Raw genomic sequence first — 22,976 nt, forward strand, 5'->3', positions numbered from 1 at the left:
TAAAATAGCTTTGAAACAATATGCATTCATGTGTAAAGCACTATACAAACGCTCAAACATGGTAAACAAAACTCCCGCCGTCTTTCATTTATTTGGTTGGAATGCCGTTAGATCGCTGCACTAAGCAACTCTGTGTGTTTTGAAGGAGGCAGTATGACAGCAGCGAGTTACAAGTGGGTAAAAAACAGTGTTGTAATCGTTATTGCCATTACTCTATAACATACGTGCATTAAAGTAAACCAGCCCACAGTGCCATGCGGCCCACCGGGAAAACTCTTGGTGCTCCAGATGACCAGTTCGCTACTGTGTCCGCGTAACTTCTATATGTAGAAAAAATCTCACTGGTCAACATAAAAAAACGGCCTCTCTGGCATTTGAAAGACGTCTCTTTCTTTCTCTCATTTCGGTCGTGTGGCGCACGTGCCTGCTCGTGGTGTAAAGCGCATTCCCTGTATACTCCGAGAAGCACTTGACGGCCTTTTGTGCAGCGGATTTTTTTTTTGGACAAGCTAGTTAAGGCGGTAGCGTTCCCCAGCTTAGGTGGGCCGCCCAAACTGCTAAGTGCTTTGGGAAACCCTGTATTGGTACCTAATGGTGCATATTAGGACCTTTTTTAGAGTACTGCCCCAGTGCTAGCTACATATAAAAGAATGATAGTCAACTTTTTTAACTCTTTCCCCACCAGTGTTTTTTTTTTAAAGTTGCCAGCCAGCATTTTTTATGATTTTCACAAAAGTTTAATGCCTTGTGGAAAATTTTCTTCTTTAAATATAAAAACATCCAATATATCAAATGAAAGAACAGACCCTCTGCTTTTTATCTCATCTTCATTTGTTCTTTTTTTATTAGCTCTCAAATATGGGTCGGTTTCTTCAAAAATAAAAAATTTTGAGCAAAAAGCTGAGATAATTGTAAGGACTTTTGTTAGAGATCAGATTCAGAAGGATGATCCAAACATACATAGAGTATTTACTGCTTTTGTATCCATATATGCTTCAGTGTTTTAAAAGTTGAGTAAGATCATCACCTAGTGGATAATAAGGGTGTCACGATTTAAAAAAAAAAATCGAAATTGATCGAAATTAAGACACAACCTCGAACTTCAAATTAAAAAATGGAATCGTCAATGCTGCCACATCCCCATGTCACGTCCGGTCGGCTTGCCAAGCGGAAAAAAAACACGTGTTGAGTGCTGCGAGTCAACTTCCTCTAACTTAGCTAGCTACAGCCAGTCAAAAGATAGCATGGCAGATCCAGGAGACACCACGCGAGCTGCTCTTTACATGAGAAACAAAAAACAGCACACGCCTCCCGCTTTGTGACAGGGCCGGTCGTTTCTCTGAACTGAGATCCGTTTAAGTTTCACAACAACTTATTTCAGTTGCTTAAGAGCATTTAAACATCACTTATTGGGGTATAGTCTCACAATCTCGTCTGATGGTAATATAAGCGCATTTTTATGGTACAAAGTACTGACAGGAATATTCATCTGACCGGAATGTTTCCACTGGCAGCACGACTAACATGGCAGAGCATCTCCGGGTTGAAGGTCAGATATTATATTTCATAAAAGTCTAGTCTAAAAATGGCATAGCATTTTTAGTGCTTTCAAAAAAGAAGTAAAAATCGAGAATTGAATTGAATCGTGGCCTTAGAATTCTACAATGTAATCGAATTGAGGATTTGGAGAATTGTGACACCCCTAGTGGATAATAGGGGAAATATGGATTGCCGTAAAAACTCGTCATTGGCAGGGAAGCGGTTTCTCTTAATTTACGAGATACTTCGTCAATGACGGGGAAAAGTTAGGGTCTGATAACGATTATCTAGAGCAAACTTTTTCAGCGTGTGGCCCCCCTTGTGTGTGGTGCATTCCTTCGCGGCCCCCAAAAGAAAATTTGTGACAAAAAACGTTCTAAAACTCAACATTTTAATAAAAAAAACACATTAAAAAAGTAGTGCTTTTGGTTAGTAGCCTTATTTTTTTTAGGTTTAATTACATAGAATTCATGATAAATTAATGTATTTCATAAAATGTCATAAAACTTGGGCCCCCCCTGGCACCATATCGCGGCCCCCAGTTTGAAAACCACTGATCTAGAGAGCAAATGAAGAGCTTAGATGGAATAAAATCTGTTAGAAAATCAAATATCTGCAGAATCCGTTAAACGCCACAACAATTTTTAGCAAAGTCCTTAAAATGCACAAAACACGTACGTCAAGGAGTTTTTTTTTACTCGAGTAAAGGAGGGTTTATCAAATATATTAGGATATTGATAGATTTTTTGACCTTTTAACTTTATTAAGAAAGGACTGTGAACAGTGATATTTTTGCATGTAATGCAGAAACACAACTTATGTTAATGGCCCAGTTAATGTCCGATAACATAATCTTATAATTATCAACCTGGTCAGTATATATCACTATAACAACTCCTTGAGATTTCTCTCAGTGTTATCTTCCTGTGGAATTTTACAGTCAATTAAAATCAATCAGTAATTTCTTTACTCATTCTTTATCTTCGCAGACCGATGATTGATTCAAAGCTTGCCGTGGTCCAGCGCCATGGTAGATATGCCGAGTCTGTACAGTCCTTCATCGCCACTGGGCGATCCAATGCTGGACAGCCCTTTATGCGGAGAGCTCATTGGTGACATTCAGGATCTAGAGGAGATCTCTCAGTCTCTAAGTGAAGATACACTCAGCATGCTGGACTTCCAAAGCTCTGACACAGCTTTAGACAACTCCACCGGCTTAGGTACAACACATGAAAACATGCTACGCTTACACTTACAGCTTTATATAGCATTAACCCTATGTGCTGATAAATCTACAGAAAATAGACACAGTTCTTACATTATTCAATACCTTTTGTAAAATAATAAAAAACTCAAGTAGGAGTCCTAAACGTACACATGAATCTTAATCAATATGTTATTGAAACTAAATGTGTTTTATAGATGTCTTAACGCCAGCTTCCAGTCCAGCCTCAGTGATCTCAACAAACCCTACCCAAGATGAAAACTCTGGTTCTCTTACCCTCGAGTGTCGTGTCTGTGCCGACCGTGCCTCGGGGTTTCACTATGGAGTGCATGCCTGTGAAGGGTGCAAGGTAATCGCATACGCACGGTGGAAAATTCTTTGGTCATTGCCAAAATGCTCTCACCTTTCCTCTGCTTGGCATTAGTACACACACCAGTGTGAACATAAAGTTGCCAGTTACACTTTCTTAAAGCAAACTTTGGAAAAAAAATCACATGAGCGCACACGCATCAGCGAAAAGCACATGCTGTGCTGTGTTGATTTCCTTGCTAGCTTTTTCTAAAAGAGTCAACTTTTTTCTTCACATATATATCAGCTGAAGCTGAAAGGCATGCAGCACGCATCAAATTTGTCAGCGTGGGCTTAGCGCGGATGTTAGGGTACGCACAACACACCCTCATATGACATAAGCCTGGGTTATGGCCGTTTATACTTGCTATAAAGCTAACTACTGCCATGTGTTTTTTCTCTAGCCGGAACAGACTTTGACCGTTGGCACCCCTTAGGGTGCAATTAAAACTGAATAATTACACCTAAAGGTTTATTGCCAGTGTGGTTTACTACTCTTTCACGTTGCACTTTATACACTCCGGTATACATTGGGTCTTGACGTGTCAGTAGGTAGTTGTTAAAACTGACTCTGCATGAGAAGAAGCAGACACGGTTAGGATCGCTGTGGACTATTTAAGTTTATGCCTGCCTGGGTTCGCTTGGGTCACTGGTTAAAGCTTTACGTGCCTCGGGTTTTACAAGTTTTCATGTTTGCTAATCATAATTTACAATACTAACCAGACAGGGCATGAAAGTGTTAAGCAATAAACCAACTTTTACTCGATGTCTACATTCCAAATCTGTCTTTTGTTCGGTTACGACCCTCAAAGCGAGTGACAGAGTTGGTATTTTTATTTGTTTCTCTGTGGCGTTGCACTGGGTAACCCCGCCTCCATGGAAGCTCATTGGTCCGAAATCCTAGACTGTCAATCCCATACTTTACAAAATAAATAAATATGTTTACAGCATGGTACAAAAAGTGTTTTTGGTGTATATAGCAATTTTTTTAGCTGTAAGGGGGGTGAATTTTTTTGTAACTCATCTGTTTACATTATATTAAAGGAGTAGTCTACTCATTTTCAATATTAAACTATGTTACTACCTTAACTAAGAAGAGTTGATACATCCCTCTATCATCTGTGTGCGTGCACGTAAGCGCAGTAACACCCTCCCTCTCCCATTATGAGAGGGAGAAGGGGAGCGGACTTTTCCGGCAAGTCGAGGTACTCCCAAAAGTGCTATTACGCCATAAAATATAGTTCCTCTTTTAAATCCGCTTAGAAAAGCGCTACGTTTTATTTTGTACCACCAAACTTGCTCGTATAACTACTCTTCTTAAATAGGAAAACGTTGATGTGTTTGGTCACTTCTAACTTTATCTCTGATTGGTACCATTGAATGAATGGGGCTAAGCTAAATGCTATCGAAGTGTCGCAGCGCGCTCCAGCGCTTACGTGCACGCACACAGATGATAGAGGGATGTATCAACGATTCTTAGTTAAGGTAATAACATATTTTAATATTGAAAATGAGTAGACTATTCCTTTAAGCCTAATTAAGGGGCGTGACCACTTGAGTGACAGTGAATTGCCACTGATGTCACTGCCGTCGAGCTAGGCAGGTGTCTTTTATGCAACAAGGCACCACAGGTCCACCCACGTCCTGCCTTTTTTTCCCATTTTGGTTTATCCGGAGTGACGCGCTTCCAAGATACTTTGGGCTTTGAAAATGCCCTTCACTATGCATTTACACCGCCACCGCCGAGAGTGTCAAAGTGGCCAGAAGTCATTCATTTTCAATGCGTCGAAGGTGGTAGAAATTAACTCAACTTTATGGTAATGAGCTATGAAGCTGTTCCGCGGCAACCAGTCAGAAGGTAGAAACGTTCTGCGGCAACCAATCGGAAAGCGAAAAAGGATTCCAGAGAATGCATTTGAGCGTCAGAGTGTCCATTAATTTTTTTCTATAGACGGTTTCAGCAGTAACAACATAAATAAATGGCTTTTGTGGAACACGCGTAACTTCCGCTAAACTCCGCTAAAAATAAATAAACAACAAAGTTATTTTATGCTACGTACACACCAAACGCGGGGCATCGCGCTACTCGCTCTAGATTACTTGCGGGATTTAACTTCGTGTCATGCGAATTTTTGCTCAAGCTGAATATTTTCAACTTGGGCAGAGACGCGTTTGAGGCGAATAGCACGTGTTTTCGCAGTAAACGCGCCACCCATATCGCGCCCCACGCGAGGACGTGTCTGATCGCGTCTTTGCATTGACTTTGTATGTAATCTCCTCGCGCATCTGGTGTAAACCCACAGTTAGAGTAGTTTATTTCTGATAACAAGCAAAATAAACAACACGTAGATTACCTTAGTTCAAATCATAGCTGAAGCGTATCAAAAACTACACTTACTAAATTGTTTATAATTTAGTGCTGCTAGTTACACAAAGACGACACACTGATTCAAATTTTACATAGTTTTAAATGTTGATTTAAATTTGTGGTGTTGCGATTTTGGGCCTTTCTTGCCTTTCTTTAATAGACTGTATTGAAAAAAGAGGACTGGAAAGTACAAGGTGAATAGAGGGAAAGAGTGTTAAAGCACTGCTTTTATTTTCTGTTCTTTTCATTTATTTTCCATATAAATGTAAAATAATACAACAATCATTTGCAGCATTTCCAGCAGTAAATAAGTCTATCCTCCATTGGTATTTTAGAAAGGTTCATCTGTCCTTGATGGGTACTTTAGGACTTCAGTTCAGTTTTATCGTCTGGTATGTTCGGCGTGTAGAGATGCGTCATTGGTTCTGTTTTAGCACGGGGGCTGTATGACGTTACATCATGAGACCAAACGCTAGTTTCACATCAATTTCCATAGACAGTCACGTGTTGTGTCTGTCCACACTGGATAATTTGTTGGTCAGTGCTGTAAGTGTGACCCCTACCACACATACCAGGCTGTGATGACAGGGCAACAAGCCCCATCCACTGTGTCCTGAGAGAGTGCATAGGTTATACTAATGGAAATTATATGACTAGCTCTTAATATAACAGTCACACACACTAATCCTTTATGATCTCTTTTGTTGTTGTTGCAGAATGATCTGAGAATGATGAGCTTAGTAGCTAGTATATATTTGAAAAGAGATAGATAGTTTATACGGACCTGTATACATTTCTTTGTTCTGATGAACACGAAGGAAGATATTTTGGAAAATATTTGTAACCAAATGGATCAGAGGCCCCATTGACTTTAAGGTATTCTTTTATCTTACTATGGATGTCAACGGGGCCTCTGATTGGTTTGATTACAAACATTTCTCAAAATATCTTCCTTCATGTTCATCAGAACAAAGAAATGTATACAGGTTTGTAACAACATGAGAGTGAGTAAATTATGAAAGAATTTTCATTTATGGGTTGACCTATCCCTTTAAATTACTTTAAATTATGAGTAGCTTACAGTATAGATAGGCAAGCTATAGTTTCCCCATAATTTGTTTCTTCATTGTAGGCAGGAATAGTTAGTAAAATATTGTATGGCCTAAATGTATGTTTACATTTATGATTATGTAATATTTGAAGACTGTCCCTCAGTGGACATTTGACCTAACTACAGAGTAAGCTTTAAATATACAAAGCATTACATCAAGTCTGTTGTTTACACATCTGTTATAGTTCTGCACCCTATATACATACTGTATACAGTACTGTGCAAAAGTCTTAGGCCATCATGCTAGAATTAGCTTAGTTGTTTTTGCAATGTTATAGTGATCATATATAATTGTTTCTCAGTCTCTTTAACCCTAATAAGTCCCTTGGGGTCAATCTTACCCCCAATCTTACCTTTCATTTAGTTAAAAAAACATGGTTCCCTTCATCTCAGTGGAATAAGATTTTGTGACTTTTCCAGATTATCTGTCAAGATTCATATAAAATAACTGGGCGTGATTCGGTTGTTCTAAAGAGGTGTAAAAAATCACCAAAAGAGGCCCTTTGGGGCTAAAAATGACCCCAATTGAAATGAATGGGAAATGCAAAAAATCATTTTTTTCTTGTTATTCATCAAATAAAATCAATGCATCTAGAATAAATCTGAAAATTTTGACATAGAAAGGTAGGCCTGGTACTAGAGGACAAATGCAATATAGAAAAGACATGCTCAATCACACACACACACACACACACACACACACACACACACACACACACACACACACACACACACACACACACACACACACACACTGGTTTACATGTTTTGTGGGGACATTCCATAGACCTAATGCATTTTATACCGTACAAACTGTACGTATATTCTATTCCCCTTACCTACCCCATTCCCTAACCCCAACCATCACAGAAACCCTTCTACTACTTCATATTTTCAAGAAACATCATTCTGTTTGATTTATAAGCTTGTTTCCTCATGGGGACATCAAAATGTCCCCACAAGGTCACAAAAACACTGGTATTCCTATCTTTATGGGGACAATTGGTCCCCACAACGTTTTAATTACCAGGTACACACACACACACACACACACACACACACACACACACACACACACAGGGGCGGAGTGGGACCAAAAAATCTACCGGGAAATTTATACCACCGGCCCTCCGTGGTAAAAAAAAAGGTCTTGTATTTGTAGTAAAACTACGGTAATACAAATCATGATCAATCTGCAAAAAAAAAACATTTTCATAATAATAATAATAAAATCATCAATTCATGGATAATTTTCCTAAATGAGTAACTATACAAAATGATACCTGTTTGAAAGACGGATATGCGCACCTGTCAATCAGGTATTACATAACAGAGCGAGACCAGAGATGAACGTGCTCATAAATGGAGTAATATGATATACTTTCTTTACGTCTTTGAAAAACTGTAAGAATTTTTCCTTTAAATATAATTTTTTTCATATAAAGTTTTGAGAGATAATAATGTTTTATTCCACTGCTATTGCTAATTTATTTTAACGTGTTTGGCGCATTTACCTCAGAGTTTATTTCAGCTATTTTGCTGTTTTTCCGGTAATAATAATACAATTTACATGCCGATCCTGCTTCCTTGTCTTTTTATTCATTTCATTATGCTGTTATATGTAATATGAAAATCACATAGTAGGAAATATATAATGTGATACTGCAAAGTTACCCTTCTTATTTTTATTTATTATATAGCCATATGGAGACAAACATTTGCAAATGTGCTAATTTGATCCATTCATGTACTGACCACCGAGCTGGAGATTTTAAACATCCATCCTTAATCCACACTTACTATCAAATAGTCTATCTGCTTGATGGATCAATCCGACCGCATATGTACTCCAATAAACAGGCATTCGGCGGCGCGGCTTTTTACATCAAAGGCCGACAGGCTATGCCATTTGGGGAGCGCAGTTCAATGATCCCCCTATATTTTAAAAAATCCTAAACAAGGTTGGACCTGTCGAACAGGTTTAGCACTTTTATGTTGAGCAAAGAGGCTGCACAGTTTGACCAGCGTGGAAGCGGCCGCACATCAAGCCGCCAGACGGGGTTGCTATAACTCGCAATGTAGAACTATTATCAGACCGACCCTTGCAGCCTCAAAACACCCAAAATACAGCATTAATGTATAGATGGGAAGTAAACAACTCAGGAAAATATGGGCTGATGAGGGTTAATAGAATACATCCAGAAAATACAGGAAATGTGTATATAGTATTAAAAACTGTATAAAAATGTCTAGTTTTTAGGGTAAACTCCCTCCACTTGAGCAATAGCAGGAAACTGCAGGATCTCTTAAACCTAAATAAAATTAAATACTAATTTCTAATTTTAAAGAAATTTATCTTTTTACTTCATTCTGCTCAAAAACGCTCAAGATGTGTTAAGTGCCAAGAGAGATCACACTAAACAACGACGATGCCTAAAGAAGACATTTAGTCCTGAAATTAAATTTTTTTATGTTTTTACATATTTCCTGTATTTTCTGTTTGTATCTTAATAAAATAGATTGAAAAATAAATATGGATGGACATTAAAACTTCTAAAACAACAAGTTTGGTGGTGAGGCCTAAGACTTTTGCACAGTACTATCTATCTATCTATCTATCTATCTATCTATCTATCTATCTATCTATCTATCTATCTATCTATCTATCTATCTATCTATCTATCTATCTATCTATTTATATATATATATATATATATATATATATATATATATATATATATATATATATATATATATATATACACACTATATTATGTCTCACCTCACTATTAGGGTACAGACCCACCAGTTTGGTCAGTTCTGACCGTGTGTCGTAACTGAATCAACAGTCTTATCATGTAATTAGTCCAGAAGTTTATCAAGGCAACTTTACTACACTGTGTAACGTTCTGAGGTTCCGCTCTATATTGGGCTGTAGGGGGTAAAGTCCTTATTTTCATGTTTACATTATAAAGTGGCAGGCCCATACAAGTACAAGTTGACATGAACAGGTTCAATAGATTTGGTTTTATACTGATAACATCCATGACATATTTAATTTGATCAACTTGTTGTTTCACAGGGGTTCTTCAGGAGAACCATTCGTCTCAAACTGGAGTATGACAAGTGTGCACGCAAGTGCAGGATCCAGAAGAAGAACCGGAACAAGTGCCAATATTGCCGCTTTCACAAGTGCCTCGCGGTGGGCATGTCCCACAATGGTAAGTTCTTCAAAACACACGGACATGGGTATCTAGACCCTGCTGAAAATGTTGTATTATATAAATACAAAACCAAGTGCCATCTGCAAACAAATGCCTTTTAACCATATGGTCCCAAGGTCAGTTTTAGTGCCTGTATGATGAAGTTTACACAGGTGTCCTAGCATAGATAACCATAGATATGTTTTACAAACTTTGATGACCAGTACTTGTCTACGTGTTGCTTTAATTTTCAACATATATACAGTACTGTGTAAAAGTCTTAGGCCACCACTAACAGACTTGTTGTTTTAGAAGTTTTAATGTCCATCCATATTTGAAGAGTTTCGTTGCAAAACGAGATAACCACCGTTTTTTAATTGTTCAGAAATCTCGTTTTTAGGTTGTGCATTCCAATTCATTTCAATGCAACTGCAGTTGGTTTGTTTTGATTTAAACCTTCATTACTTAAAAAATACAGCTAAGTAGCACCATAAAACAAAATAATAACATGATAACATAATAATAAACATGTTTTGACAAAAATGTTAAAAAATTGATTTATCTCGTTTTGCAACGAAACTCTTCATTTATTTTTCAATCTATTTTATTAAGATACAAACAGAAAGTATAGGAAATATGTACAAAAAATTAATTTTTAGGACTTAATGTCTTCTTTAGGCATTGTCGGTGTTTAGTGTGACCTCTCTTGGCACTAAACACATCTTGAGGATTTAATTTTATTTAGGTTTAAGAGATTCTGCAGTTTCCTGCTATTGCTCAAGTGGAAGGGAAGTTTACCCTAAAAACTTGACACATCAGTTTACATTTTTATACAGTTTTTAATACTTTATACACATTTCTTGTATTTTCTGGATGTATTCTATTAAATAGACTGAGAAACAATTATATGTGATCACTATAACATTGCACAAAAACACATCTATTTGTGGCATGGTGGCTTAAGATCTTTACACAGTACTGTATATAAAGTCAAAACATTTTAATAAGCAGTTTTGTTTAAACTGCATACTTGCTTTCGTCAAAATAAATGCCACTTGGTTTGATATATTTTATAATGCAATGACATCCATACAGTGCATTGATGTCCACCCTATTTCAACATTTCTGTCCTCGCTACAGGGTATAATGCAGGCAATAATATAGGTAACCATAATAATTAATGAAAAGGACCAGGAAATCAGTCACAATAATTTAAAGTGGGGAATTAAAATGCCCCCGCCCCCAGTTATGCCATCTTGGCGCCAGGCCTGATACAGTGTGACTTTTTACGGCATCTGTATCTGTAAGCAAAACATCAACATAGACCCTTAATAAAAAAGTTTATGGCTTGATGATTCATGCTTTTATTGATCATCGAGATATGATTTGTTTTATAACAACAACATACTAAGTTTAATAGACACCATCAAGATCGCTGTTAAAGATAGTAGATCAAAATATGGGCATCAGGTTCAACACATTCACAGTTTTGCTATCATCATGCTTGAGCAATTCCACGATGGGGTTTTAAAGATCACACGCAGGTTTTGAAGAACCTTCACAGGACTTTGACCGGCCTGCCTTTTTGTTAGCGCGAGCTAGTATCATGTTGTGTCTGTGTTAGCGTAACCCAATGTCCCCCTAAACAGAGATTTACATCATATCACGCCATGCTACCACTGTCTGCCCTTTGTCCAGGGGCTGATGGTGTGGCAATCTTTCTCATGGTGTGCGAGGCACAGCCACATATTTTTTTGTTTACATATTTTTAACATCGCTACTATTTGTGTTTCTCCCAGCCATCCGTTTCGGGCGAATGCCTATGTCCGAGAAGCAGAGGCTGAGAGCCGAGCAGGTAATCGACAGGAAGGAGGAAAACGAGACTCGGCAGCCGGACGCCAAGAGTCTTGTCAGGCTGATTCATGAAGCCTACCTCAAACACTTCCACATGAACAAAGCCAAAGCCCGCATCTTCCTCACAGGAAAGACAAGCACTCCGGTGAGTGGGGTGTAACTTACTGATTAAAGTCTAGCCTCTGTATCTGTCCTCTGACCCTGTTCCCTCTGTCCTTCATTTAAGCCCTTTGTCATCCATGACCTAGACACCCTCCGGCACGCCGAGCAGACTCTGGTCACCCAACTGCTTGGTAACATGGCAGCCAGCGATGCCTCCGACATGCAGGAGAGAGAAGTCGAGGCTCGGCTCTTTCTTTTCTGTCAATACGCCTCGGTAGAGACGGTGACGGAGCTGACGGAGTTTGCCAAGGCCGTGCCTGGCTTTGCCGCCCTGGACCTCAATGACCAGGTCACCCTCCTGAAGTATGGGGTGTACGAGGCACTTTTTGCTCTACTGGCAGCTTGCATGAACAAGGATGGGTTGCTGGTCGCTCGGGGCAGTGGCTTCATCACTCGGGAGTTTCTGAAAAGCCTGCGCAGACCCTTCAGTGACATGATGGAGCCTAAATTTCAGTTCGCAATGAGGTTTAATGCTCTGGAACTCAATGACAGTGACCTGGCGCTGTTTGTGGCAGTCATTATATGCTGTGGAGGTGAGACGCAGGGGGATAGGTCACCAAAAATGCCATTATTATTTCCAGTGTTGGGGAAAGTTACTTTTAAAAGTAATGCATTACAATATTAAGTTACTCCCAAAAAAGTAACTAATTGCGTTATTTAGTTACTTTTCATGGAAAGTAATGCTTAGGTTACTTTTGCGTTACTTTTTCTTGGCTGAGGCTTGATCTCTTTCTCTTTTTTTATATGCTGTGGAGGTGAGACACAGGGGGATAGGTCACCAAAAATGTCATTATTTTTCCAGTGTTGGGGAAAGTTACTTTTAAAAATAATGCATTACAATATTAAGTTACTCCCAAATAAAGTAACTAATTGCGTTACTTGGTTACTTTTCATGGAGAGTAATGCTTACGTTACTTTTGCGTTACTTTTTCTTGGCTGAGGCTTGATCTCTTTCAGGCCTTGAAGGTGTTTTTTATGACTGAAAAGTTCTGCATTCAGAAATTGGATATTTCATCACAAAAATGTCGAGCTCTGGCCTGCCATCTTAGTTTTTGACTCAAACTGTTACCACACAGGTGTGTACACAGAGTACAAAATGTGACTATGTTTCGTTTAATTCAGTAATCGAATGAATTAAACTAAAAAAGTAACTCAAATATTAATGTGTACATTTATAAAGTAATGCATTACTTTAATCGTTACTTCAGAAAAGTTATATTATTGCGTAATGCACGTTACTTGTAATGCGTTACCCCCAACACGAATTATTTCATTTAGAAGTAGCTGCTTAAAGGATTAGTCAATTTTCTTAAAAAAAATAAGGATAATTTACTCAACACCATGTCATCCAGAATGTTGATGTCTTTCTTTGTTCAGTCGAGAAGAAATTACGTTTTTTGAGGAAAGCGTTCCAGGATTTTTCTCATTTTAATGGAATTTAATGGACCCCAACACGTGGCGGTTTTAATGCAGTTTAAAATTGCAGTTTCAACGGACTTTGGACGATCCCAAACAAGGCATACGGGTCTTATCTGGCTAAATGATTGTCATTTTTGACACGAAAAATGAAAAATATGCACTTTTAAACCACAACTTCTCGTCTATCTCCGGTCCTGTGATGCGGCAGCGCGACCTTGCATAATACGTCATCACGTCAAGAGGTCACGGATGACGAATGCGAAACTACGCTCCAGTGTTTACAAGTGTGGAGAAAGAAGACCGTTCCGACGTTGTTGTATGTGGAATGATACTAATTAATGTCTTTGTGTCAGTGTATTGTTTAAAATGGTCCGCAAATGTGCGTTTCATATATGTAACAAGTGACCTTTCCACGTCATTACGCAATTGCGTGAGGTCGCGCTGGCGCGTCACACAGCCGGAGGAAGATGAGAAGATTGCCAAAAATGACAATCGTTTCGCTAGACCCTTATGCCTCGTTTGGGATTGTTTAGAGTCCTTTGAAACTTCGATGTAACTGCAATTTTAAACTGCATTAAAACCGTTGCGTGTTAAAGTCCATTGGAATGAGAAAAATCCTGGAATGTTTTCCTCAAAAAAAGAACAAAGAAAGACATCAACATTTTGGATGACATGGAGGTGAGTAAATATCTGGATTTTTGTTTAAGAAAATGGACTAATCCTTTAATAGACAGTAACACACAACGATCAAAGAGCATTTGTATGATGCTAAAATGTGCCGCGTGTTAAAAAAAAGTATGGACGTTCTGTGTCATATATCACACTTATTTTCTAAACTTAAAAGACATGTTCGGCAGTTTTCCCCTGAGGGCTAGCGAAAATAACCAAAGTTTCCTCCCCTGTCGGCTCCAGCAGCCCTGTTACTATGACTGTGCAGCAGGGGCCTGAATCTCAAACCACAGCTTCTTGGAAAGCTGTTCTTAGTTACCATTTCCTTAGATTTTATTAGCAAAGAATCCCTAAAAACAAATTTAATTCATATATTAGACCTAATAACATAACATTGTTATGTCTTTCTATGTTCCCTTTATGGATCACTATTCACAGACCGTCCAGGGCTGAGCAGCGTATCACAAATCGAGAGCATCCAAGAGAGCGTAATTCACGCACTACAGCTCCACCTGCTGGCCAACCACCCTGACAACAATTTACTCTTTCCCAAGCTGCTCCAGAAACTGGCCGACTTGCGTCAGCTTGTGACGGAGCATGCGGAGCTGGTTCAGGAAATCAAGAAGACAGAAGATGCCTCGCTTCATCCGCTCCTGCAGGAGATCTACAGAGATATGTACTGAACTCAGGATCTCCCCCTTCGCTATGCTGATGACAACTTCAGTTCTCAGGAAGTGCTAATACTCGGAAAGATCATCAGGAGATGAGATAAAGGAAGTCTCGGAGTCGGTGGATTACAGACCTGCTTTCAGATGATGAAGGTCTGATGAGGAAGTCCTTGGGGTGCACAGCTGCTTTGCATCATGCACCGCAATTACGGGGCGAACCTCAACGGGTTCCTGCTTATTAATAATGCACTGACCTTTATAAGGACACCGCCCACAAAAGTGCACTAGAGATGGCGTCCATCCATAATGCTCGGGCTGCCTCCCCTCAACATGTAGTTATGGAGATTAACACTACAGTTTAAGTTCATGCACATCACTGCCTCTATCTAATAAATACATACAGTCAGAGTTTAGGAGTATATACTGTAGCAGATCTTATAGCAGTGACTCTTTCCTGAAAACTGTGTGGGTAATATTTTAATACCAGGTATGTAAAGAGCCATAAAAAACCATACTGCTTGTTACCTCATTTTAAATGCATGTATATGAAGCATCATTTGTACAAATATTTTGTATAAAACGCATTGTTGTACAGTGTATAGCACTCCAACTGTAATATTTTAGTACTGTACTTTTGGACTTTTTCTTATGGATTTTAATAATATGTATTTTTAGAAATTAAGACTAATATTTGGGATGTTTTGTGTTTACTGTATATTTTGATCTTAAAGGGGCCATTGCATGAAAATCTGACTTTTTCCATGTTTAAGTGCTATGATTGGGTCCCCAGTTCTTCTATCATCCTAGAAAATGTGAAAAAGATCAACCCAGTAACTAAGTTTTGGTAAACCATTCTCTACAAGCACATGAAAAAATAGGTTGTTGAAATTTGGCTCTGCTTATGATGTCATAAGGAGCTCTTATTATAATACCGCCCCTTAATCTGCACTATCCAACCACAGCACTGCCATTTAGTGCAGAGAGAAAGAAATAGAGAAAAAATAATTCACAGCACAATTGAGTTTCAATTTCAACAAACCACCATCATTGTGATCAGTGTTTGCACTTCATCCGCTCATTTGCATTTTAAAGGACACACCCATTTTTACACACACCTACAAAGTGGCAATTTTAAAATGCTATAATAAATTATCTATAAGATATTTTGAGCTAAAACTTCACATATGTGCTCTGGGGACACCAAAGATTTATTCGACATCTTAAAATGTCTTGTGACATGGCCCCTTTAAAGTACGCTTTCAGATATACATGCTAAACATCAGATCCGTTATAAAAACTGATCTAGTACTTGACTGATAAATTATTGTTTATTAAAATGTGGTAATGTGAAAGAAATATAAATTGCCTTAGTACTTGAGCACTTTTAATCATCATCAAAAAATTATATTGTGATACTTTTTTTGCTTCATTATTTCATCTTTAACTGTGGGATTGTGTAGAGTAACTGTGTACTGCGAAAGACTGACAATTAATTATGTAGTTTTAAATTAAAAACGTTCAATATAAATGTGTTGTGTGGATTGAGTGAATTCCCTATAGATTTTCTTCAACAACAGCGTCATCTTCTGTCTAATGGATGTATTGCAAAGTTCTTTCACATAAAAAGCGCTTGGGTTTTGGCTAGAAGGGATACAACTACAGTCAAAATCTCGCGAGATGTTGGAGTCGGACAAGAATGAAAACAGCGGTTCCAGATGGAGATACAGCTACGGCCTGAATCTCGTGAAATGTTAGGTTTAGGGTTAGGATTATAATAAAAACAGCCCTTGACACGGTGAGTTTTCGGCGGCTGTTGTATCCCTTCTAGCCACAACCCCGCGCATGTCCTACTTCGCGCACTGTAGTGACGTAAGGCACTATGGCGTTGTGGGCGTTCCCACAAAACATTTTTAAAAATTCAATGCACCTTAATCAGACGAACGTAAATGCTGTGCAAAACTAGATGGATATTTGCAAGACATGAACATTAAATGTAATGGACTTGAACGAAGGATCCGCGCTAGGTGTATTTAATTGTAAATTGTGTGATTTGTCAAGTCCGTACACTTTTTACGGGCAGAAACCACCAAACACAAGAGCCATCGTGTAAGTATAAATTGTTTTACATGTGCTTGAAAAACAATGTATTTATGGTAATGGTATACGATGTTTGTCTGATACAGTTTATTACCAAAATTATTTGGTTTTACGAGAAGGTTATCTCCAGACACTAGCTCATCTTATAAGAATATAAATATAAAATATGTAAATAAACATCCTGAATGTGTTTAATCTGTTGTAGCGATGCAGGTTGCCATGACAATGCCTGTATGATGCGTCTTAATCTATACACTACTGCCAGCATGCAAACACTAGGTGCGTTCCATTCGACAGGGTCCCTGCGGAGTGTTCACTGCTCCCTACTCCCTGAGCACGGTATATCAGTTGCAGTGGACTTCACGGACAATAACCGCTCATTTGGAACGGCCTGCAAACGTCATCAAAGAAGTCAACGACGGGGTCGCGCAGATTGATATAACATACATTTATATAGGACTACATTTCATATTTTAATTTTTATTTACTATCACATTTAAAATATGTACACTATACAATAAAAAAACATTGAGTACTACGTAATGAAAAACGTATGTTTATTATACACTTTAATTGACTACTGCTGCTATTACTTGACTATTAACAGAATTGAAGCCCTGCTGTAACTGTCATGCAAATATGAAAGTAAACTTTTATTTGGTTAATTATGTGTATATATGTGTGTTTTTAAACGATTGTCATATAATTGCATAGCGGTCTGACCGTTCTGATTGGTGATCACGTGATGCGCGCAATGACAGTTGGGTGATTATCGCTCTCCACTTCCTGTGAAGTGATGTATCGATGTTCCCTGATTCCCTATGCCGTGCGCAGTGCCCTTCGAACTGAACATGTTCGCTCCCTTCGGATTGGAATCTCACTTAAGATGGCGGAATACCCTGTGAAGTCCACTTCGCAGTCCACTTACGGTCGAATGGAACGCACCTAGTATTAATGATGTTATACTGTCCAGCCCAGCATATGTAATGTTAAAACATTTGCAGACATGAGTGCGAGTAACGTTATAGGTTTGGCAGATTTTAACCAGACAACAGATTTCAAACTGAATCGATCCATTAAAGACACTGTTAGGTTATCTATTAGACACGCTATCTTTTTAAAGGGATAGTTTACCGAAAAATAAAAATTGTGTCATCATTACCTCAAGTTGTTTCAAACCTGTATACATTTCTTTCTGTTCTGCTAAATATAAAGGAAGATATTTAAAAATATCTTTGTAACGAAGCAGATCTGGGGCACCGTTGACTTCCATAGTCTGAGAAATTAATACTATGGAAGTGAATGGTGCCCCAGATCTTTTTGGAGCCCTTTAATTATGATTCATGCTTTGTCCCACAGCCTCTTAGAAGAATGTTATGGCATGAGAGACCCGTTCAGTCCAGAGAGAGAAAAATTCCTGGTTTTAGGATCTAAATGCAGCTTATGCAATAAGAATGTGTGTGTTGGAGCGGTACGTACTTTAAAAGAGTGTCCTTTTCTCTCTCTCATTTGTCACTTCACTTTTACTATTTATATTTTTTTACAATTTAAAAAATATTATGTATTCATCAATGTCTATTTGTTGTACATTCCTTTATAAGTCTGTAGTATTTAACAACAACTTTTAACTAATTTTTATCATGTCATTTATTAATTTTAGGACTGCAGTTTATTCTACACCAAACGCTTTTGCTTACCATGTGTGCGAGAACACATCCATCAGTTTCCAGAACAGATTCAGACAGAGTTGGTGAAGAAAAAGAACATCCAGAAAACATCCTCTTCATAATGTACAGCTTCTAGTTGATCATATAAAGGACAATAAGAAACTAAACCATCTTTTTAGATGTTAAAAACAATACATGTTAGAATTCTGTAAATATTGTTTTATTGTTTTTCATTATATTGTATATAGTTTTTATGCTAATGATCTTTAATTAAATTTGTTTAAGGGAGACAATAAATTGAATAAACATTTAAATCTCTCTGCTTTATTGAGACAGACCTGCACATGAAGGCCAGGGGGGGGGGGGGGGCACACCGTGTCCAAATCCTGAGAAGCCTAGGTCAAGTGTTTCCTACAGGGTTCCTGGGTACCTCTAGGCCAGTGGTCTCCAACATGGTGCTGCCAAAGCACATCATATTAATAGTCTCATTTGTAATATTTATTTATTACATATCTTTATATTAGCTTGGATTTTTATGAAGCCTATGTTAACATTTGAAACAATAATAAAACATATAAAGAAGTAAAACAAAAAAGTTTTGAGTAGACTATATTAAAAAGTATCCTTCCAGATTGTTTTATCCACTGTGGAAGCCCTTGCTCACAAAAAGGTTGGAGACCCCTGCTCTAGGCACTTTTACATATATGTATAAATAGTGGAGTGCTCAAATGTTGTTGGTTTAACTTTTAGTGCATAAATACACATACTGAGTAATCAGTAAGCATATGAAAAACACCAAACAACAAACTCAAGTTGAGAGCTCAACCCCTGAGTCACCTGTGCTGGTAGCAGTGGCTCATTGTTTGATCTCTCATGCTTTGTATGTGGAAGTCCTGGTTCATCTCCTGGAGGTCTGAGGTTCTTTATGAATCTTAAGGAACCTGCACTAAATAAAATAATAATAAAAAAAAGTACAAGAAACCCCTGTAAACCAATGCTACTGGCTTGGGGTTGAACTCCTGTGCTATGTAACTGAAAATCCTGGCTCAAAACCTGAGGGTTTCAATGTTTGAGGTATGAGCCCTGTCGGTGGACCAGGTGGTCAGAAGTTCAAATATAGCTTGCATTCTAGACTAAACACATAAATACTCCAGGAGAACAGTCAAAAGTGTACAGGACCCAGTGGCTCAACGTTGTGAGCACTGACACTGGTTCAAACCTGGGTGGGTGGGTGGCCGGCCTGCACATGCAGGCTGGAGGGCATAACTGAGTACCCAGGCTGTGAAAGGAGAAGATGTCGGAGTGCATCTCTCCTGAGTTTCCAGTTAAAATCGATGAGGTGATGCACCAGCTCCAAATATTTTTCTTTCAACTTAGTTGCTACATATACAGCCTCCACAAGGCAAACACCCAGAGTACTCAAACTCCCACTGGGCTTGAACCCTGGACCACCAAGTCTAACTTCAGTGCTCAAACCCCTGAGCTAGAGGATCCTGCACACACGCAGGAGATAGTTCGCCTGGTATTTAAAAATACACAAGCGACAATAAAAACACCCTTGACCTGCTTACTCAGTGTCAGCATTCACACCTCCAAGCCACTGAGTTATATGCAGATACCGGTCAAAAGTTTTGGAACACTTGACTGAAATGTTAACAATGATCTTAAAAATCTTTTAATCTGAAGGTGCATGGTTACATTTTGAAATTACTTTTGTTGACAAAAATATAAATGTGCCAAACAGATTAATTAATTATTAGACAACTAAAATTGTATTTTAAAATATAATTTTGAAATTAGACTGAAAATTTAAGGAAAAGCAACCAATAAGAGCCCAGATTAAATGTGAACTCCTTCGATATTCTTTCAAATTAATTCTGTGAAACTTCAAGAAGCTTCTTGATAAAATGACACGAGTATGGTTTTGCAATTTCTAGGCAAAGGGTGTCCGCACTTCAGATGATAAAATATTACATAATTTTGATTTATTTTGGATAATTTTAGTCACCAACATAAATCCCACAGTTATATTTTTGTTATGCCATAGTTTGTATGAGTTTATTATTATTCTTTAATGGGAAAATATATAAATAAAGAACGAGTGAGTGTTTCAAAACCTTTTTAGTAGTGTATATGTTTACACATAATGTCTTACACATTTTTTTTTTGTAATATCACCAATTCTTTTGTATTTCGTGATTTGAATCTGTCCTTGGAACATGCATTGCCATGTGCAACTACTTGAGCTACAAATTGTTATAAACAAACGGATCCTTTGTAAAAGCAGCAAACTTTTTGAGAAGGCACAACAACCCCAAACCATCGAGCTCACCTTCAACCCCCTATACCAGAGGTGGGCATTCCTGGTCCTGGAGGGCCACTGTCCTGCAAAGTTTAGCTCCAACCTAAATCAAACACACCTGAAAATCCAAATCAAAGGCTTCAGTATGACTTGGAAATTACATTTGGGTGTGTTTGAATAGGGTTGGAGCTAAACTTTGCAGGACACCCCTGCCCTAGACTGAACCTGGGGATCAAACTAGAAACCTCACCATGCAGGTGATCATACTACAAATCCATAACCTCATTCACATAGCACTTTGGTTCCAGACAATTTGCGTAAAATTGACAAGAGAGCCTTCCGTGTGAACACAATCACGTCCCGTAAATGTTTTGGGATCGCTCCCGTAAAGGAGACCTATTAACATTGCTGTAACATTTATGGAAAGCATTCTGTAGGAAAAAAATGGCAGAAACAATCCTGTTAGGGACGTGCCGTAATGAGGAGGTTTGTGTCATCGCAACAATTAGGAAAAGAGAATACTATGGCTTATAAACGATTCAGTTACAAACATTCCTCAAAATTAGGGATGCACCGAATCCAGGATTCAGATTCGGCCAAATATGGGCTTTTTAACGGGGTTCGAGTTCGGTCAAACCTTAGATTTTTTTCCACCGAACCAAACCCTATAGGCTTGTGCTACGCTGGTCAACATCATGCGGCCGTTTTTTACACACATCGGGTGCTGACGTGGAGATAAGCGTTTTTGTTTTTTTTTAGCCTTAGGGGCGGTTCACATTTCGCGGACGCATCTGGAAAAAACGAGCGTGTCGCATTGCTTTTATTATGGATAGGCTTATGGTAATTGACAAAATAGTTTTTCGCACTTGTCATCCTGGCATAATGTTGCCTATCCTTTTTTTTACAGTTAAAATCAAATAAAATGAAAAATACACTGTTGTGGACATTGTTTAAACAAATTACTTGTAATTGTTAAATTACTTCATTACTGTGTTTTACTGTGTTAATGGAATAAGGATGCGAGTAGGATTCGGTACTCGGTTTCGGACGAATCTTAAACAGTGGATTCGGTATTCGGCCAAACCCCCCCAAAAAACAAAATATCCCTACACAAAATATCTTCCATCGTGTTCATCAGAACAAAGAAATGTATACAGGTTTGTAACAACATGAGAGTGAGTAAATAATAAGAGAATTTTTATTTTTGTGCAAACTATCCCTTTAATGTCATTATTATTTCGCTTTTTGACACTTTTATTTCAACCCTCTAGATGGCAGTGCAGCAATGTTTGTTGTTAAAATTGCTGCGTAGTTCCCTTACAGCTTCCAGTGACGAATACTTGCACAGAAAAAAACACAGTAGATTACCCAAAAAACAATTTGACCCAAACTACATCTGCAACGACTCAGTATTGCCTATTTGTATTACACATTTTATAAACAAAGTAAACGTAAATACTGTTACAAAAGTTACTGCGTTTCTCTACCTCATTTGGTAGACCTTTGCAAAGATCTTGGGTTCGATTCAAAGGTAACACACACAGATAAAATGTATACCTTCAATGCAATGCAAGTCACAAGAAAATGTGCAAAATCCACAAAAGAGAATTTAAATATGATGGTGAACATTGTGGCATTCATTTGTGACAGAACAGGCCTAATATAACTTTTGCTACAGGCTGTGAAATCTGTTTTGATAGCAAAATAGCAATGTTATAATTAGCAATTAAATGAATATTACAAAATAATGAAAACAAAAACAGAGATGTAGTGCTCAGATTGTAAACTTATTTACTGGCACACACACACACATAGACTCTTTAAAAGAAACTGTCTGGTGGGGGTGGAAGATTTCAGCTACTTATTATTGGTAATGCCAAAGTCTGCCAGAGATAAGCTGTCTGCCAACTATGATCTCACACTTGGCAGAGAGATAGCAAATTACAGCATGGTTTAATGACAGAGTGTAAAGCTAAAGAAATGTGTGAATAAACCCACGATGTTCTGTTCCAGCTGTGTTTTGCTATTGAACCCCGCGTTTCTGCATGTATAAAGCACAATACATTAACTCAAGAAGTGTTAATATCGTTTAACACTTTCCCGAGCCTGTCTTTAATTTCAGACTGCTCGCAGCGCGAAATCTCTCACTGCAGGGAGCTCGTATAGTTTTTCCACTAGAAGGCGGGTCCTGCAGTGCAACAGCCAATGAAACGACTGTTCTGTTTAAATAGCCGCTGCTGTCAATCAAATGCATTCGTGCGCGCTCAGAGCGATGGGCGGTGTCATGCGCTGCCCAGCCAATGAAATTCGTCTCGTGTTTAAATAGCCCTCGCTGTCAATCATT

The 22,976-nt window shown here is 38.3% G+C and overlaps 2 protein-coding genes across 2 annotated transcripts in view; both read left to right on the forward strand.

The window, feature by feature from the left end:
- pparaa (peroxisome proliferator-activated receptor alpha a) overlaps nt 1-16,094 on the forward strand; it is a 29,234-nt gene extending 13,140 nt beyond the window's left edge. Inside the window, exons 2-7 of the mRNA XM_055190377.2 lie at nt 2,529-2,759; nt 2,962-3,113; nt 9,674-9,812; nt 11,594-11,793; nt 11,875-12,343; nt 14,337-16,094. Coding sequence (XP_055046352.2) covers nt 2,567-2,759; nt 2,962-3,113; nt 9,674-9,812; nt 11,594-11,793; nt 11,875-12,343; nt 14,337-14,581 — 1,398 coding nt within the window. The 5' untranslated portion in view covers nt 2,529-2,566 and the 3' untranslated portion in view covers nt 14,582-16,094. The remainder of the gene's footprint in view (nt 1-2,528; nt 2,760-2,961; nt 3,114-9,673; nt 9,813-11,593; nt 11,794-11,874; nt 12,344-14,336) is intronic.
- A 365-nt stretch (nt 16,095-16,459) lies between these two features.
- Nucleotides 16,460-18,644, forward strand: cdpf1 (cysteine rich DPF motif domain containing 1). The gene is made up of 3 exons (XM_055190379.2): nt 16,460-16,672; nt 18,023-18,134; nt 18,324-18,644. Exons 1-3 carry the CDS (start codon nt 16,563-16,565, stop codon nt 18,450-18,452), a joined length of 351 nt encoding a protein of 116 aa, XP_055046354.2. The 5' UTR covers nt 16,460-16,562; the 3' UTR covers nt 18,453-18,644.
- Nucleotides 18,645-22,976: the final 4,332 nt, after the last annotated feature.

This window comes from Misgurnus anguillicaudatus, chromosome 1, assembly GCF_027580225.2.
Source record: "Misgurnus anguillicaudatus chromosome 1, ASM2758022v2, whole genome shotgun sequence".
Classification (NCBI taxonomy): domain Eukaryota; kingdom Metazoa; phylum Chordata; class Actinopteri; order Cypriniformes; family Cobitidae; genus Misgurnus; species Misgurnus anguillicaudatus.

Excerpts from the sequence above, each read along its gene's own strand:
- cdpf1 (XM_055190379.2), top strand. The coding sequence starts at position 16,563 with ATGGACTTGAACGAAGGATCCGCGCTAGGTGTATTTAATTGTAAATTG. Across the intron at positions 16,673-18,022 it reads CCAAACACAAGAGCCATCGT|CCTCTTAGAAGAATGTTATG; the intron begins GTAAGTATAAAT and ends TTTGTCCCACAG. Across the intron at positions 18,135-18,323 it reads AGAATGTGTGTGTTGGAGCG|GACTGCAGTTTATTCTACAC; the intron begins GTACGTACTTTA and ends TATTAATTTTAG.